Source organism: Convolutriloba macropyga, chromosome 15 (genome assembly GCF_964194025.1).
Source record: "Convolutriloba macropyga chromosome 15, txConMacr16.3, whole genome shotgun sequence".
Classification (NCBI taxonomy): Eukaryota; Metazoa; Xenacoelomorpha; order Acoela; family Convolutidae; genus Convolutriloba; species Convolutriloba macropyga.
The window spans coordinates 41,171,741-41,190,913 of NC_134482.1; the positions used below are offsets into that span (position 1 = coordinate 41,171,741).

A 19,173-nucleotide genomic window follows, 5' to 3' on the forward strand; every position below is an offset into this window, starting at 1 on the left:
GGGGGGCTAATGGGGGCTGATGACGCAAGGGGAATGACTGAGGCGGTCAAATTTTTAATATTATCAACCACCCTTTACACCATGAAACTGCCTCCACGCCATTCACCATCCAAAACAGTTGTGGTGAATCATATTCTTAGGCATAGTAAGGCTTAGAGCTCTAAGAGCACTTAATTCCCTTCGAGTGCTACCTGTTTATCCCGTTTTTGAGGACGATAAGTCAAATGGGTCGCACGACAAATCGGTCAAGCAAAAGATCGCATGAAAAACTGACCACAAGACTAATAAAATTGCCACAAACTTCTTTTGAGAGCAATTAAAAACAGCCAATAAGAGTAACAACAACAGATTTTTTTTTTGCTTCGGTATATAGAAAGTACACAGCTAATCTGAAATTATTTCGATCGTTGCAATTTTTCATAAACTGGAATATAGCAAGACATCCGTTATTTTATTTTATAAAACGTCTGTGGAGCAAAATATTATAACTACTTTAGAGCAAATTAATTGACAGAACAGAGATCAATAATAAGAAAGATCGGCTGTATGAATACAAAAAAGATATAAAAGACCAATCTCTCAATTAGGACAAATTAAAAAAAAATACGATAAAACTATATCGTACAAATTTTTTCGTTTGTTTTTATTGCAACCATAGCCGGTAGAATGCCAGAAAATACGTGTGATTTGTCAGCCTGAAGTCGCAAAACACCATCGAAAAGATTGAGAACTAAAAAATATACAAAACTGTAGAGTTCAAAACAATTTAAGCCATCAACCTCATCGCTTTTCGCTCTTCTTGCCACTCAAGCGTTATCACTACTAAAATTTGACTTCTCATTGACAATAAAAGGTCGATAAAGTGTGAACAGATCTTAAAAGACAGCGCACCAATTCAAATTTAAACTTTTTGAACTTTAATAAAAACAGAGTAAATGATAGCCAATGGGAGGCCAAGGGTGTAAAGGCCAGTAAGAATTTGAACACTAGAAACAATTTTAAAACAAAACCGACTACCGTCGGGCGAATTGCTGTTAAACAACTGCCGAGCGGTTCGCTTCGTTAGCAGTTAGCCACGGTTTAGGTAGGCGAGCTTTAGCTGAATTGAAGCGCAGCGGGGGGTCAACGTGCGGGGGGGGGGGGAAGGGAGAGGAAACGGTGGGAGGGGGTCTTTATCTGCACGGGTCCATACGGCCTGAATGATGTTTAGGGGTGGGTGAGGGTGGTTGATGTGGCGAGATTGTTGAGGGGGGGGGGGGGGGGGGGTTGTCGACCTCTAAGAACTGCACTTCAAACCGTAAGAATAAGTCGCCAAAACAGTCGGTGAATCTCATAATTGGAAACTAATGAGCAGAAAGGCTCTAGGATCGCTTAAAACTGCTGGTCGCTACCTGTTTATCCTGTTTTGAGGACGAAAAGTCAAATGGGCCACACGAAAAATGAGTCAAGCGAAAAATTACCTTAAAAAGACCATCAGGACTAATATAAGTGCCATAAACTTCAGACCAACTAAATAACCGGCCAATTGAAAAGACAGACATTTAGACCTGTACACTCTAAAAACATGACAAATGCTTAAAAAAACTAACAAGTGTAAAATTTAAAGAAAGTTTCTAAATTTTGCGGAAAAAGAATGTTCAAAACGATTTTTGGTCTGTGGAATTCTGCTATTTAATACATCTGCAAAACCTCAAAATATTTTTTCGGCCAGCAGAGATTATCAAAATCAGAGAATGACAAAAACTTTTCAAAAAATTTAAAACAAAATCGCAAATTTTAACAAAATCTAATAAAATTCGTGATATTAATATCCATAGCATCAAAAAATGCTATGAACAAATTGAACACTAGAAACAATTGTAATACAAAACCGACGAACTTCGCACTAATTGATCTCAAACTACCGGAGAACGCTTCGCTTCGTTAAAAGCTAGCCAAGGTTTAGTGAGGCTAGCTTTAGCTTAACTGAAGGGGCATGCGGTGAGCGCAGCGGGGGGTGAAACGAGGGCGGGGGGAGGAGGGGGGGTTGGGGGTGGGGCAACGCTGGGAGGGTGTATTCAGCCGCACGGGCACATACAGCTTGAATGATGTTCAGCGTGGGGATTTGTGAGGGGTAATGTGAGGGTGGCTGATGTGTGTGTGTGTGTGTGTGTGGGGGGGGGGGGGTCAACCTCCAGGAACCGCTCTTCACACCATAAGTTTAAGTCTCCAGAGCAGTTTCAGTGAATCAAATAATAGGAAACTAGTGAGCAGAAAGCCTCTAAGATCGATTAATGCCCGCTGGGCGCTACCTGTTCATCCTGTTTTGAGGACGAAATGTCATATGAGTCAGGCAAAAAATCGGTCAAGCATAATATTGCATTAAAAAACCAACAGGACCAATATAATTGCTTCAGACTTTAGAGCAATTAAACGACCGGCAAATTGAGAAGACAGACATTTAGACCTAAACAAAACCCGGCGAAAAACCATAGCTGGCAGATTGTCGGAAAATAGCCGCTAAAGACGATTGGATGTGGCCTTCCTTGAAACTGAACCAACTACGTTATCAGATACAGGTTCACCACCACCCGTCCTCTAATAGACCACTAGACTCTTTGGGCTTGATTCCGAATGCCATTTTAAGGAGACAAAAGCTCTATCAGGAAAAAGCCCTAAAAGAGATTTTTAAAAATTGAAATTTGGTATCAAAAACTCAAGACTCAAGACTTGGGGCAAATACGTTTGGCACTACTTAGATGCACAGTATTGATCTTTAACTAGAAAATGTTCAAAAAACTCAAATTTCATTAAGTGAAATCCGAAGTCATTTTTTAATGAGGTAAGTCACGCAATCGACCTAAAAGCAGAACAAATGAAGTCACGCACACAAATTTTCACTCCCAAGCAGTAGAAATTACTGAAACTGAAGTCACAAGGGTCATCGAAGGACACGATGAAACAAAACAAAACATAGCAGGACAAGTCCTAAAATACAAACCAAAGAATTGAATAAAAAACGGAGAACTAATGTACCTGAACAGCAGATCAATTCAACAATCCCAGCCAAAAAGACTCAAAAGTTGAGAAATTAAAACAATCAACGAAACTGAAAATCATTGCTCTTTCAGCTTATACCCTGAAGGGCAAATGTGATACAGCTTATTATCCACTAAAGGTAAATAAACTCGAATAAGACAAATGCTTCAAAAAAATCGACAAGTGCAAAATTTTGCACAAACTAACAAGAAAGTTTCAAATTTGTGCGGAAGTAAAATGTTCAAAACGATTTTTGGTTAGTGGAGTTCTGCCATGTAAACCATCTGCGAGACCTAGAAAAGTTACGTTGGCCAGCAAAGATTGCTAACTTAGAGAACGAAAAAAAAATTTCAAGAAAATTAAAAAACAATTTCAAATTTTAACAAAATTCTAATAAATTCGTGATATTTACATCTTCAGAAACATTTAATTGTCACCAGAGACTATTCAGTATCTGTATTTCAATCCAGTACAAGTAGTTTCACGGGCTCATAAAGATCAATAAATTTGGAACATGATACCGATTTTCGGAAACTTTAACATAGTCGGCAAATTGTCGGAAAATGGACGCTGTTTACCCGCTTGATTTATATTGGGCATGAAAAAGAAAAAAGATTGAATGATTTTTTTCTGTTTTTTAGTGAAAAATTCTAATTGGGGGTGCAGTTTGTTAGATTCTGAAACTATATTTAAATCAGCTTCAAAATGAAAGCTATTAAGCTTAAAACTGATGTCAGCTAGCAATCACTTTAACTAACTTTGATATCCTAATAAACTATGACTTGATGACAGGCCTTTAGCGGTTTATCCGGTTTCTTTTGATTTTGCACTTCTGACTTTGACCGCATTCACTGCGTAATTCAATCACTTCATTGCAAATTTCAATGCATGAAAGAATTTATAATCCAATCAGTTGAAACAGTGATTGAAGTCAGTCAGAAATCAAACCTGAAAATCGTGACTTGTGTAAAACGATAAACGTGATCAAAAGGTAAAGCGAATTAAAAAAAAGAGGGCCTAAATAATCGCCGTTGAGAGGCTGAGGCGGCTATTAAAAATTTTTAATTTGATCAAAACTCCCTACAACTTGTGTTATAAGGCCTTGATACCCAATAAATTACCTCTATCAACTATGCAGTAACTTATTATCAAACACTAGAGGATATTCCTGGGCCCTCGGTGCCGGAAAACTCGCTGGTGGAAAATTTCAAATCTTGAAAAATTGCAAGTTTTATTAAAAAAAACTGCTAAAGATCGTGATATTAAAAAATATGAAAACACTTTCATTGACACAGACGCTATGAAGTAACCTATTATCAAACCCTAGAGGAGTATGATAATAGGTCGGCTCTTGAGGTTGGAGAAACCTAAAAAATGACAAACAATTTCACAAAATGAAAATTGATTTAAAAAAATCGTAATTTCAAATGTTGAAAACCATTTTATGACCAATTGAAATTTTTCAGTAACTTATTATCAAACCACATAGGAGAATTCCTGCCTCCTGTGGGTCTAAAACCTTACATAATCACAAAGAATAAAAAATTTGAAAAGTGCAAGTTTTATAAGGAAAATTAATAAAATTCGTGATGTTAAAATGTTGAAAATCATTCCACTACAACTAGAAACTATGCAGTAACATATTATCAAATACTAGAGGATGTTCCTTGACCCCTCGGGCTGATAAAACTCAAGACAAAAAAAATTTCAACTTGAAAATTAAAAAATATTTTAAATTTGCCTGTTTATGTTTCGAGTACCTTGAAATATAGCTCTTAAAATGGTAAAAAAGAAATTATTTCTTCCAAAAGACCTTTATCAACTTTTACAAACCTCAATTTTAGACTGGTCCAACACAAAAAAAGTCGAAGAAAACCGCGAAAAATGCAACATTTTGGGCTCAAAAACTCCTAGAAATGAGCTTTTAACCTTGAAATACGGCCTTCCCAGTAGATTCACAACTCTAAAAACTTGGAAGATTACTAAACGCGGCTAAGGGCCTCTAATGAAACTTGATGCCTGCATAGCTTTACCTGTTTATCCCGTTTTGGCTCAAAGGGATGAAAAAGTGTAAAAACAACTTAAAAAAAACATAACAGTACAAGTCCTGAAATACAATTCATGGCATTGACCTGACAATCATTAACTCCGCTTTAAAAGTCAAAGGAGAGCTGTCAGTAATGAGAATAAGCTTTACCTGTTTATCCCGTTTTGGCTCAAAGAGATGAAAAAGTGTAAAAACAACTTTAAAAAAAACATAACAGTACAAGTCCTGAAATACAATTCAAGGCATTGACCTGACAATCATTAACTCCGCTTTAAAAGTCAAAGGAGAGCTGTTAGTAATGAGACTAAGCAACAAATCAACAACAGAATAACAAAAACAAGCAAGACTAAAAATTCAACTTAATTTTTGAAAAACAGGATCAACATCGGAAAGCAACTGTTATGACCTCAAACTGCCAACTATATTCCTCTTTTTCTCATTGGCAACCTGTCACTAAATGTCGATGAGACCTCTCACTAATATTAAAAAGACAAAAATAACCAAACATCGCAATAAAATTCGCTGAAATTTTGAAAATTTATTATGAAGTCACAGAACGCAACAGCTACAGAAGTGTACAATTACATCAACTTTTTGAGTCCTCGGTGATCATTATTGAGACCTGTCATCAATGAGATTAAGTGAGCAGACAGTAATAAGTACAGCAAATACTAGCAAAACTAACAAAAATCACAAAGTATTTTTTTAAATAAACGAACAAGCGTATAAGTCAAAATAAGCAATAGTTATGAACTGATATGACTTGCTTCAATTGAAGCCTTTTTAGCAACCAGTGAGTCCTGTCGATAATGAGACTAAGTTAAGAAGACAAAACTGAAAAGGAAAACTCGCAAAACAAAAAATTCGATAATTATTATTGAAAACAGTTAGTGTAAAAGTCATAGAAAGCACTAGCTTTGAACAACAAACGAATAAATCGAATAATTGCACCCCTATTTTCAGCATCAGAGACCTGTCCCCAATGAGATTAAATGATAAGACAACAAAAAGTACAATAAATACTTGCCGAACTGAAAAATTCACTCAAGAACTTTTAGATAAAGTAGTGTCAAAGTCATGAAAACCACTAGCTATTAACTCGAGCTAGTAATTAGACTCTTTTATGCCTCATTAGCAACCAATCAGATCTGTCATTCATGGTACTAAGTTATAAGACAACAGATGATTTTAAAAAATGGGCAAAAAATAAAATTCACTAATATTATATGACAGCAAATAGTGGCAAAGTCATAAAAAGTTTCAGCTGCCCCTTAATGAATTCAAGCAAATGCAAATAGGCACAATTAGAACACATATGTACCGTCATAAAAGCACTGAAGGAGAGTAAACTGTGAAAACAGAAGTCAAAAGAAAATCAGAAAATCGAGTTGATTTCTAATCTAACCTTTATTCGTAAGGGAAATTTCAAACCCTTTAAATTTACCATAATAGAGCCCGACTAAAATTTGCAACACGCAGTCTAAAATTCATATAGAGTTCACAACGCCAACTGAGGACTCTCTTTTGTAGTGAAGAGTGACTCGCCTGGTAAGTGAAACTTATGAGTGAAAGGTGACAAAAGTTACAAAACAAAAATTTTTGAGCTTAAAAAGGGTGAGACGCATTGAAACATTTATACCTATGACGCCCCTCAGCATTACATCACATCTATACAACAGAATAGCGACGCTTTTAAAATCACACGAACCAAAAGGGATCGAACCTGTCAAAGATACAAAGTGGGGTCTCGACCCCTAAAAAATCGATTGTGGTTGAACTTCAAAGTTCAAAAGTCAACAGTACTAGGTCACGTGTTAAAAAACTAACTGAATAAGCTTTAATTAGCTCGTCTGTTACCAACCAAAAAAACTACATCATCACAAAAGTCAGCAGTTATGGATGTCTATAAGTAGAACGTACAGTGAAGCATCATATTAGCTAAAATTACACAATTCACTCAACTCATTTTACAACATAGTTACTTTCGTCTTCAAATTAAGATTTTCACGGCATCCGTCGTCCAAACGTATATTATCTTAAATACAAATTACCAATTATTACGTCATCATTATGTCCCGTTACGCAACACGAGCAATCATTGAACCTTCATGTTGCGTCATTGTCAGATGATAACCTTTCATCTCGCCCGAGTTGGAGCAACAGCCGGGTTCGAACTTTTTCCTTTGGGTTCATTATTGGTTCCCATGGCTGGTTTGCTCGAGCTTGGTTTTCCTGAATTTTGGGCTCTGTCATTGGAACCGGAAGGCGAGGGCGATGATGATGCTGAGGAAGATACCGACGACGTTGCAGACCCTGATGATATGGATCCGGTTCGAGGATGACCGTTGACTTTTGGGTGAACATCGCCGTTCGGAACTCGATCTTCCTGTTTTTGCTTCACTGGAGGGAGCTGTTGCGGGCTTGGTACCGTTTGAGTCTGTTGGCGACTTTCTTCAGCCGAGAAGTAGCGAAGTGCGAGAGTTATGAACGGATTCCGCTCAATTTTGTCGAATGGGCAGATTCGAGAATCGTCTAAAAATCAAGTTTCTGGCATTGACCGAATACGATGAAGATACGAGAACCTTAATTTTTTATGAAAACTAATTCGAAAAGACTAAATTTACTTTTAGTCAGCAATTTAAAATATTTCGGCTCCGCTATCAGTTCGTGAAGCCTGAAATTGGCCGTTTAACCAACCGTAGTTTTGTCAAGCAAAATGGCCATGAAAATATGAACATTTCCTAATAAAATCTGAAATCGAAGCTGCGGTTATAACTCACCAGTTATGCTTATTTTGGTTTAAAAAAGTAACACGCGTATATTCAAGTCAAGGGCCCAAAAAGATTCAAATTATCAACATGACTCCAGTTAAGAGGTCAAACCCTAAAAAGACAGTTCGAACGAGGATAGGAGCAAATTTTAGAGTTGGCCGTTTCTAGTGTCGCCGACCATGAAATTACTGCAGATAAATATCCCAAACCTCAATTCCATAACAATTTTCGGATCTCTTCCGTTTGTGCGCCCGAGTACGTTATGCACCCTCCAGTTACAAAGCACGTGCCATTACATATTAAGCCATTATGAAAAAAATATGGCCCGTGCGTCGGGGGGTTGCAAAAAAATATGCACCCACTAAGCTTGGGGGGGGGGGGGTAGGCAGGCACAAATGGAGAACATCCGCGATCCGCATTTTCATAAAGTCAACCTCGCGACTCGGGAAATGACTAACCATGAACTTGCTGAGTGAAGAACTGATCAATTGTGCGTTTGTCCTTCGTGATTTTCTCATGGATGAATTTGTCAATGAAGGTCTTGGTTGAGTATGCAAACACAGAAGGATACCCGAGAAGATTATTCTTTGCCAGCAGTTTGTACAAGTCAAGTATGTACAGAGGCACACATCTACCTGAGAAGGAAACAAGGATTTCAAGGGGCGTATGACAATTTACCCAACCCAATTTTACCCAATGCCATTATAACCGTTCAATAATCCTACTACAGATTAACATTAGATATTACACGTAAGTTTTAACATACTCAAGTGGATAATTTAATCCAATGTTCGGTTGTGATAGTTTCATATCAAGTCCCACGGTCGGCGTAAAACGTAAGTGTAATAACGACTGCTAATTTGTAATCGGATTATTGCTACAGATATAATTGCTACAAACTTCGTTTGAGAGCAATTAAAAACCTGGCATCTAGAGCTGCTTAATGGGATCATCCGGTTTCCAATTTTGATTTCTTTTTTAAAACTAGTTTTAAAACTTCTTCATTTTAAGATTGCTCTCCTGAGTAACTGCAGTTTAATGCACTAAGAGCAGAATTGGTGAAGAATTAAACAAGCCTAGAGAAGTAAAAACAGGAGTAAAAAAAACAAGGAAGGACAATTCGAACTAAAATCAAAAGAAATGCTCAATCCGATAACCTGACTTTAAAAGTTTTCACAAAATAACCCTGTGATTGTCTACGGAGCATATAACCGCACAAACGAAACAAAAGCAGAGCAGAACAATTTTAAACGAAATTCCCATTTTTTCGACGGGGATTTCACTAATTCACGTGACTATATGATGAAACCGTCAAACACAATATAGTATTTAACGTTAAAAGCACATAAATGCCAGCATTGATTACATAAGGGACAGTGACAAAAAGCAGAAAAATAACGAAATTCGTTTAAAAATTTACTGCAGCTGTTTGGAAACAAATGGTGTTTAAGCATGAAAAATCATTACATGCGAAAAGCATTAAATAGATCAAATTTAGTTGCAGTAGAAGGCAGATTTAATAGTTATTGATGGCATTAAGCGAGAAGACAGCAAAAAAATCAACGAACAAGGGCCAAACAAAAAAAACATAGCCGGCAGATTACCGGAAAATAACCGCCGTTGACGCGCTAGACGCACATCGGGATTGAAACAGAAAAAGAAGAGATAGAAATTGACAAAAATTATCCCTTAGTTTCAAAAATTGTTCTAATTCAGTGTGCAGTTTCATTTAGGTTCTACACCTATACATATTTCAGCTTCCAAACTGAAGGGTATTACGCTTTAATAAACCTTGATAACCTAATTCAAAGAGACTTAATGACCAGGCTTTATCGGTTTATCCCGCTTCTTTTGATTTTGCTCTTTTGACATTGACCGCAAAGAGTTTAAAATCCATTCCGTTGAAACAGTGACTGAAGTAAGTCAGAAGTCAATGTTAAAGTCGTGACTTACGTAAAACGAAAAACGTGATCGAAAGGTAAAGTGAGTTTAAAAAAAGGAGAGCGCCTAAATAATAGCCGTTTGATAGGCTTACGGCGGCTATTAATTAAACTCTCTTTCGATCACTTTTGCCTTAATATAGCCCAATTTCTTCTCTCACTTAACACTATATAACCCGACAGAAAAACAACACAAGTTGCAATCAAATCGTGTTTCACCATAAACCTAATGTGCCATGGGGTCGAAGATCACCCTTTCAATCATGAATATCTTCCTCCTCAAGCGCACCTGAGCAGCTTTGGCGAACAGTACACTTAGGGCCTACAAAAACGCTCAGAGCCCTTCATAGACTTAATGCCCTCGGCTTCACCATTTTATCCTATCCATTTTTACGAGCGAAAAGTCAAGCGAGCAAAAGAATTTTTTAGAAGAAAATTCAGGCTAAGAAGTCAAAAAGACGGACTTCTAGAAACCAAAATATAGCATACAAGAACACAACTGGCAGATTGTCAGAAAAAAAGCTGCAGTAGCTCTTTAGACCTTAAAGTCTCAAAAAGAATTAAAAAGATCGAAAGGCATTTCTGTTTTTACTAATTGTTAATATATTTTTTGACCTGGACCTGATTTCCTTCAATTAAGTAAGCTAGAGGGGAGTCATTTTTCAGAGTGAGAAAAATCACGTGTGGCTTAACATTTAATCACTAGAACGAACAGAAAATTTACTCTACCGGGATCAAAAAATGATGTAATGAACGCAATTCACGAGAAATTACATAAATGAATGAATGAAAAGCAGATTTCAAGTGAGTGATGCCATTTGGTGAAAACAAAACTTTCACGACGAAACAGTCAAACAAGTCCTGAATTGCAGCCCAGAAAAATGCGAAAAATAAAAACCTGATTATCAGCCTCCGCAAAACAACAACTTCTAATAGTCAACATAGCATATACCAATACAAAAATGAAAGCTAAACAACAAACAAAACAACACACTTATGTACTCACTTAATCGTTATTAAATTCAATTCTGGAAATGGAAACAATTTTAGTAAGCATGTATACTACATGAACTTAGGCAATAAATACCACATTTGTACAAAAAAGAAAATGAGAAAGTAAAAGGACAAGAGATAGCAAACTCAGAGACACTCGAACTGCACAAATTTTATAGTGACATAAATTTGACTCAAAAGGTCACAAAAAATCCAATTATCGGACCATAAAACAACAGCTAATTAGATGGCGCATAGCAAATTTGTAAGGTCAGCAATTTGTAAGCAAAACAATCAAGGGATAATTAACAAAACTAAACAAATGCAGGCAACAATACAAAGCGATTTATTTTAAAACAATATATTTCAAAGTCAAATCACTAGCTAAAACTGGCAAAAATAACTTAATCCCCATCTAATGCACGAGACAAAAAAGAGACTGGGAAACCAGATAGATTAACAAACTGTGTAAATTTGAAAACTAAGAAATTTTTTGAAAATGGTCTCAAGGGAAGTATAATTATCAGGTACGAGCTTTAACTGTGAAATTGTGTATTGTGTTCGGTGTTAATCAAAAAGTCCATGACACTTGTCATAAATGAGACTAATTAGCAACAGAGCAAAAAACAAGCATTAGAAAATATAACGAGTCACCGTTATCGTTCAAAAGGTCTCAAAATTGGTAAAACCTTTGACTATAAAAAATAGTCAGGGAGACCTTTCATTAACTAGACAAAGTCATTGGACAAGAGAAAACTACAAATAAGGAGACAATTCAAAAACCACCGATAATATTGAAAAATTAACACATCTCAAGTCGTTATATATGAAAGGAAAATATTCACTACAGAAACATGCCTCACTAGGGAGCCAAGGAACTGTCATTGACAAGGTTAAGTCAGAAGACAAAAATCGGGAAAATTACAAAATCGTCAAAAAGGTCGCATGGGAATTAAAACTATTAAATACCTTCCATTAAGCCGCATTAGAGAGAGAGAGAGGAGAGAGAGAGAGAGAGAGAGAGAGAGAGAGAGAGAGAGAGAGTCCATGAGACCTGCGGTTAATGAGAGTAGATGTGCAAACATCAAAAAAACTCCTTGCCCAACATCCACTGATATTTTCTTAAAACAAACAGTCTCCAAGTGTCCATTAACTGCTTTTTGACGAATGCAGGATACAAAATTATTAAAATACATATATGACCTGTCGAGCCCATTAGTTGAGCATAAGGAGAACATAATAAAAAAAACAAGTGAGAAAAGAAAGTGAGAAAAGAAAGTGAGAAGAAATTGAGAAAAAAGTGAAAAAAAACGTGAGAAAAGAAAGTGAGGAAAGAAAGTGAGAAAAATGGGAAAACAAATTGCGAAAAAAAGTGACAAAAGAAAGTGAGAAAAAAGTGAGAAACAAGTGAGAAAAGAAAGGGAGAAAAGAAAGGAAGAAAAGAAAGTGAGAAACGAAAGTGAGAAAAGAAAGTAAGAAAAGAAAGTGAGAAAAGAAAGTGAGAAAAGGAAGTAAAAGAAGGCGAGAACCGAAATTGAGAAAAAAGAAAGTGAGAAAAAAAGTGAGAAAAGAAAGTGACAAAAGAAAGTGAGAAAAGAAAATGAGAAAAGAAAGTGAGAAAAGAAAGTGAGAAAAGAAAGTGAGAAAAAAGTGAGCAAAGAAAGTGAGAAACAAAATAGAGAAAAGAAAGCGAGAAAAGAAAATGAGAAAAGAAAGTGAGGAAAGAAAGTCAGAAAAGAAAGTCGGAAAAAAGTGAGAAAAAAAAATCAGAAAAAAAAGTGAGAAAAGAAATTGAGAAAAGAAATTGAGAAAAGAAAGTGAGAAAAGAAAGTGAGAAAAGAAAGTGAGAAAAGAAAGTGAGAAAAGAAAGTGAGAAAAGAAAGTGAGAAAAGAAAGTGAGAAAAAAATGAGAAACGAAATTGAGAAACGAAATTGAGAAACGAAATTGAGAAAAGAAAGTGAGAAAAGAAAGCGAGCAAAGAAACTGAGAAAAGAAAGTTAGAAAAAGTGAGAAAAGAAAGTGAGAAACGAAAGTGAGAAATCTCGGGGCACATTCTTAAGGCCGCGCTCAATTTTCTGAGTTTCCTTCTGTCAGACTCTCGGCTTTTCGTTCGACAGACAGAAAAACTCAACGCCGTCTGCAACCGTTCAATAGCAACCTTAATTTGTTGCTCAAATTTCTGGATCTCAACTATAAAGCTTTGCTGCAGTCCTTTTATTGGTAAAGCAGTCATTTCTGAGGTTATCTTTAACAAAGAAAAGCGAAGAACGTTTTAGCCAAGAAAAGCGAAGAAAGTTTTAGCGAAGAAAAGTCAGCAGGATAACTGAAATGCAGGATAAGAGTGAGACAATGAAAGAAATCTAAGCAAAACCTCACAAACCTTAATACCAGTTCAGACCTGCCCACCCTAATTAATTTTGATCACCAATGGATGCTTACCAAATCATCGGCCATCTGGGATATGCAAAAATCAATGCATTAGGAATGACAATATGTAAAAAGAACAATCAGTATTCCATTAAAGCAACTCAATGTAGTGGTTAACTTCAGTTAAATGTCAACATCAAGGTCTCACACGCGTGCACGGAAACACACATACATTCATACAGACATACACACACACACTTGCAAACAGGTTCACACACAAACACACAAGGATAAAATTCAGTGGTACTCCATGCCATGGTTAACTTCAGTTAAATTTTATCAGTTGAAGGTAATAAATACACAAACACGCACACACACACACACAAACTCACACACACACACAAACACACACACACACAAACATAGTCACATAGACGTAAGCGGTCAAGTTAAAAGAAAGTTGGAAAACAAATCGACCGTTTGAAAACCAAGCAAACGTTCGAAAACTAATCAAACGTTCGAAAACGAATTAAACGTCCCAAAACCAAAAAGAGCAACATGGTCATTTGAATGCCTACGTGCACGCACACACACACACACATACACACGCACGCACACTCAGATACACACACACACACACACGCGCACACACACACATACACACACGCGCGCACACACACACATACGCATGCACGCTCACGGACACACGCAGGCACACACAAATAAAACACTCACGCGCAAGCTGAAACCAAGCCACACGCTGCATGTTTAAGGACCGTTAAAACATGTGAAGATTGGCGCTTAAAAATGGTGGTCTAGGATGCATGCATTACGCTAGGCTGCATGTTTAAGTGACGCTAAAACATGTGAAGATAGGCGCTTAAACATGGTGGTATAGCATTCGAGTTAGAATTAATATATAGACTAGCAGGCCCGCAAAAGCATCACAAGAGAATCATTTAAAAGAAAAGATAGGTTAAGAATCGGATTTTTTTGCACCACCTGGGGTGGAACCTATGCCCCTCGTTCAAAAGCAATAGGTAATACGTTTCGTCACCGATGTGTTTCGTTTGAGTATATTACACTATGTGCCAACAATTTTTTTGTTCAACCACGTTTTCTGCTTTACCATTTTATTTTTCTGCTTTACCATTTTGCATATTTAAGGAGCGCTAAGACTTGTAGAGATAACTATATTCTACATGGTGGCATAGTGTAACTCATGTTCTACGTTAGGCTGCATTTATAAGGCGAGTTTATAACAAGCGATGAAACGGAGCTTAAACATACGAAAGAGAATAGAGAGAAAGAAACGAAAGAGAAAAGACAGAGAAAGAGACAAACGCAGAAAAAAGAACAGGAAAGATATAGAAAAAAGAGAGAAATGAAGAGAAAATAGAAAAAAAACAGAACAGAAGAGAAAAGACAGAAACGAAACACAAAAAAGACAAATGAAAGTGGGAAGAGAGAAAAACCAACGAAAAAAAAACCAAGAAAAAAAGAGAAAAGAAAGAGAGAAAAAATCGAGAAACGAAAGATGAAAGAAGAGAAAAGGAAAAAAATAGAAAAGCAAAAGAGAAAATAGAAAAAAGCAAGAGAAAAGGAGAGAAGACAGACAAAAATGCAGTAAATGAACAGAAAAAAAAACGAAATAAAGGAAAAACAAAGAGAAAAGACACAGAAAACCAAAAAAGAAGACAAAGGCAAAGAAAAGGAAGAAAGAAAAGAGAAAAAAAGGAGAGAAACGAAAAAGAAGAAAAAGGAAGGCAGAAAAATAAGAGAAAAGAAAAAGAGAAAAGAAACAACAAAGAAAAGCAGAAAAGAAGAAAAAGAGGAAAGAAAGAGAGAGACAGGAGAGACGAAAACGACAGAGAGAAAAAAGAAAAGCCAGACAGAAAACAGAGAGATAAAAGAAAGGCAGAAAAGAAAAAGAAACGCAAGAGAAAGGAAAAATAGAAAGGAAAGAGAAAAGAACAAAAACCTCAAACAAAAGGAAAGAGAGGAGCCAAAGAGAGGAAAAGAGAGAAAAATGAGAAAAAGGCAAAAAAGAACAGAAGAGAAAAAGAGAAAAGAGTAAAAAAAATGAGAAAACAAAAAAAGAGAAAGTAAAAAAAGAATAGAAAAAAAGAGAAAAGAAACGAAAGAGAAAAGTAAGGAAGAGAAAAGAACAGAAAAGAGAGAGGGAAAAAGAGAAGAGAGAAACAAAAGACACAAAGGAGAAAAGCGAAGAAAGAGAAAAGCAAGTGACAGAAAGACGAAAAGAAAGAGAAAAGCAAGAGATAAGAAGAGGGCAAAAGAGAAAAGAAAGCGAAAGGAAGAAAAACGAAATAGAAAAGAGACTGAAAAGAAAGACCGAAATGAAAGAGAAAAAACAAGAGAGAAAAGGAAAGAAATAAGACAGAAAAGAAAAGAGAAAAGCAGGAGAGAAATGAAATAAACACAAAAAAAAAGAAAGGTAGAAAAGAAGATAGAGAAAAGAAGGAAAATATAGAATAAAGAAAGGCCGAAAAGAACAAGAAAAAGAAAAGAAGGACGGAAACGAAGGACAAAAAAAGTGAAAAGCAAGACAGAAAAGAAAGAGAAAAAACGAAGAAGGGCTGACAAGAAGGCTGCTAAAGAAAAAACATAGAGGAACGAAAGAGATATATGGGAGAGAAAGTTAAAAACCAAAAGAACAGAAAAACAGAAAGAAGGTGAAAAAGGAGAAAGTAAACAAACAAAAGTGAAGAAAGGCAGCAAAAGAAGAAAGGCAGAAAGGCAAAAGCCAAAAGAACACAAAATAAAGAGGGAAGAGCAAAGAAATAGAGAAACGAAAGAAAAGAGAGAAAAGCAAGACAGTAAAGAAAGAGCAAAGAAGATAAAAAGATAGACGAAACCGAAAGAGAAAAAAAAGAAAAAAGTAGAGAAAAGGAAAGAAAATATAGATAGGTAGCGAAACCAAAGAAAATAAAGATAAAGAGTAAAGAAAGCGAGAAAAGCATATCAGAAAAGAAGAGAATAGAGAAAGAAGAAAACGAAAAGCAAGAGAGAAAGGCACAGAGAAAAGACAGGAAAGAGAAAACGAAACGATGCAGAGAAAAGAGACAAAAGAGAAAGATAGAGAAAGAAGAAAGAGAAAAGAAAGAAAAGGCAGAAGAAACTCAGAACAGAAGGAGAAAAGCAAGAGAAAGAAAAAATGGAAATGAAAGCGGAAAGAAGAAAAAAACGAACGAAGAACAATAGAGAGAATGATTAGAAAGAAAGTCAAAAACGAATATAAAAAAGAAAAGAAAAAAAACAAAGAAACAAAAGAAAGAAGAAAGGCAGAAAAAAGAACAGAAAAGAGAAAAAAAAACAAAAAAAGAAGAGAAAAGAGAAAGACAGAAAGGAAAGAGAAAAAGAGAAAAAAGCGAACAGAAAGAAAGAAGCATAAGAGTAGAGAGACGAAGGAGGAAAAGAAAGGAACGAGAGGGAGGAGAGAGAAAAGACAGAAAAAAAGCAGAAAAGAGAGATCACAGAAACTGAAAAATACGAAGAAGATAAGGAGAGAAAACAAAGCAAGAAAAGCAAATCAGAAAAGAAGAAAAGAAAAAAAATCAAGATACAAATGGAGTGAAAAAAACAAAAGAAAGAGAAAAAGAAACAATACAGAAAAAAGAAACAAACGAAAGATAGAGAAAGAAGAGAAAAGCAAGAAGGTTGAAAAGCAGAGGAGAGGCAGAAAAAAGGAGAAAAACAGGAATGAGCGACAAAAAAAGAAGGCTATAAAAGGCAGAAGAGAAAAAAGAGACCAAAGACAGAAAAGAAAGAAAAGCATGATAGCAAGGCAGAGAGAAAAAGAAACGATAAAGAGAAAAGAGACAGAAGAGAAAAGAAAGAAAAGGCAGAAGAAATTCAGAACAGAAAAGCAAGAAAGAAAAAAACGGAAAGAAAATCGAAAAGAACAAAAAACTGAAGAAAAAAAAACGAAAGAAAAGAACAAAAGAGAGAAGGATTAAAAAGAAAGGCGAAAAAAATAGAAAGAAAAGAACAGAAGAAAAAGAAAACAAAGAAACAAAAGAGAGAAGAAAGGCAGAAAGAAGAATAGAGAAGAAAAAAAAACAAAAAAGAAGAAAGGCAGAAAGAAGAACAGGAAAGAGAAAAGAAACAAAAGAGAAAAGAAACAGAAGAGAAAAGAAACAAAAGAGAAAAGAACAGAAGAGAAAAGAAAGATCAAGAGAAAGACAGAAAAGAAAGATGAAAGAAAGCGAAAAGAAAAGATGCGAAAGAGAAAAGACAGAAAAGAAAGAGAACGGAAAAAAGAGAGGAGAGGAAAGACAGGAGAACAGAAAAGAGAGAAGACAAAATAAAAAGTACAAAGAAGGTAGAGAAAACAAAGCGAGAAAATCAAATCAGAAAAGGAGAAAAGAAAACGAAGAGAAAAGCAGGATACAAATTGAGAAAAAAGACAGAAAAGAAAGAGAAAAAGAAACAATACAGTGAAGACAAAAAAACGAAAGATAAAGAGAAACCCAAGAAAAAAAAGCAGAAGAAAGGCAGGAAAAAAGAGAAAAACAGAAATGAAAGCGAGAAAAAAAGAACAGATAAAAGAAAGGCAGAAGACGAGAAAAAAGAGAACAGGAAAAAAAGAGACAAAAGACAGAAAAAAAAGAAAAGCGAGAAAGAGAGAAAAGCAAGAGAGAAAAGAAAAACGAAAGAAAGGAAAGGCAGAAAAGGACAGAAAAGAGAAAGCAAAAGAACGACAGCAACGAAAGACAGAAAAGAAAAAGAGAAGCGAGAGAAGGGAGAAAAACGAGAAAGAACAAAAAACTGAAGCGAGAAAAGAGCAGAACAAAAGAGGGCAAAAAGAATGAGAAAGGCAGAGAAAAGAACAGAAAAGAAAGCGAGGAAGGAATAAGCAGAAGGCACAAAAAATAAGCGAGAAGAAACAGGAGATAAAAGAAGGACAGAAAAATAAAAAAGAGAAAAAAAGACGAAAGACGGAAAAGAAAGAAAAAAGCAAGAGAGAAAAGGAAACCAAAAAAGGAAAGGCAGAAAAGAAGGACAGAAAAAAAGAGAGAAAGAAAGACAGAAACGAAATACAAAAGCAAGAGAGAAGCGAAAGAGAAGGGATAAAAATGAAGGAGAGCGAGAAACTGAAGAGAGAAACGAGAGCGAAGAACAAAAGACGGCGAAACGAATCAGAAAAATGAAGAAAAGAAAGCGAGAAAAAAATGACGGCAGAGAAAAAGACAAAACAAAGACAAAAGAAAGAAACAGGAAATACTGCAAAGAGGGAAGCAAGACCGAAAAGCAAGAGATAAACGAAAGAGAAAAGCTAGAAGAGAAAAGACAGACAGAAGAAAACTGGAAAAAAAGAATAGAAGGAGAAAAGAAAGAAAAAGGGAGAAAAGAAAGACAACAGAGAAAGAAAGCAACGAAGAAAAGAAGGGAAAGAAACGAGAAAAAAAAGAGTAGCTAAACAAGAACAAAAGAGAAAATTAAAGAGAAAAAGAAATAATGAGAAAAAGAAAACAAAAAAGAAAGAACGAAATACAGAAAAGAAAAAGACAAACAATAGAAGACAGAAAAGAAATACAGAAAAGAAATAAAAACTAAAGAGAAAAAGGGAGAGCGAAAGAAAGAAAAGATACAGAAAAAAGAACGGGAAAAAAAGATAAACAGAAAAAAAACAAAGAAACGCGAAAGAGAACAGAAAGAGAAAAAAGGCAGAAAAAAGGAGAAAATTTAAAGAGAAAAGAAAGACAGAAAAGGAAGAGACAATAGAAAAAAGACAGATTAAAGAGAGAAAAATTGGAAACGAAAGAAAGAAAAGACAGAGAAATGAAAAGACAGAAAAGAGAGAAAACATAAAGAGAAGATAAAACGGTAGAGAAAAAAAGCAGAAAAGAAGAACAGAAAAAATAGAAAGACAGAAAAGAAAAAGAGAAAAGCAAGAGAAAAAGGAGAGAAAAGCAAGAGAGAAAAGAAACGAAAAAACGGCAGAAAAGAAGGACAGAAAAAAGAGGAAAGAGAATAAAGAAAGACAAACGAAAGACAGCAAAGGCAGAGAAGAAA

At 35.6% G+C, this 19,173-nt stretch overlaps 1 protein-coding gene across 1 annotated transcript in view; it reads right to left on the reverse strand.

The window, feature by feature from the left end:
• Window positions 1-6,888: 6,888 nt before the first annotated feature.
• The window catches only part of LOC142354711 (uncharacterized), a 50,832-nt gene continuing 38,547 nt past the window's right edge, over window positions 6,889-19,173 (reverse strand). The window contains exons 8-9 of the mRNA XM_075407083.1: window positions 8,295-8,471; window positions 6,889-7,597 (exon numbers count right to left, since the gene is read on the reverse strand). Of these exons, the coding sequence (XP_075263198.1) occupies window positions 7,203-7,597; window positions 8,295-8,471 (572 nt within the window). The 3' untranslated portion in view covers window positions 6,889-7,202. The remainder of the gene's footprint in view (window positions 7,598-8,294; window positions 8,472-19,173) is intronic.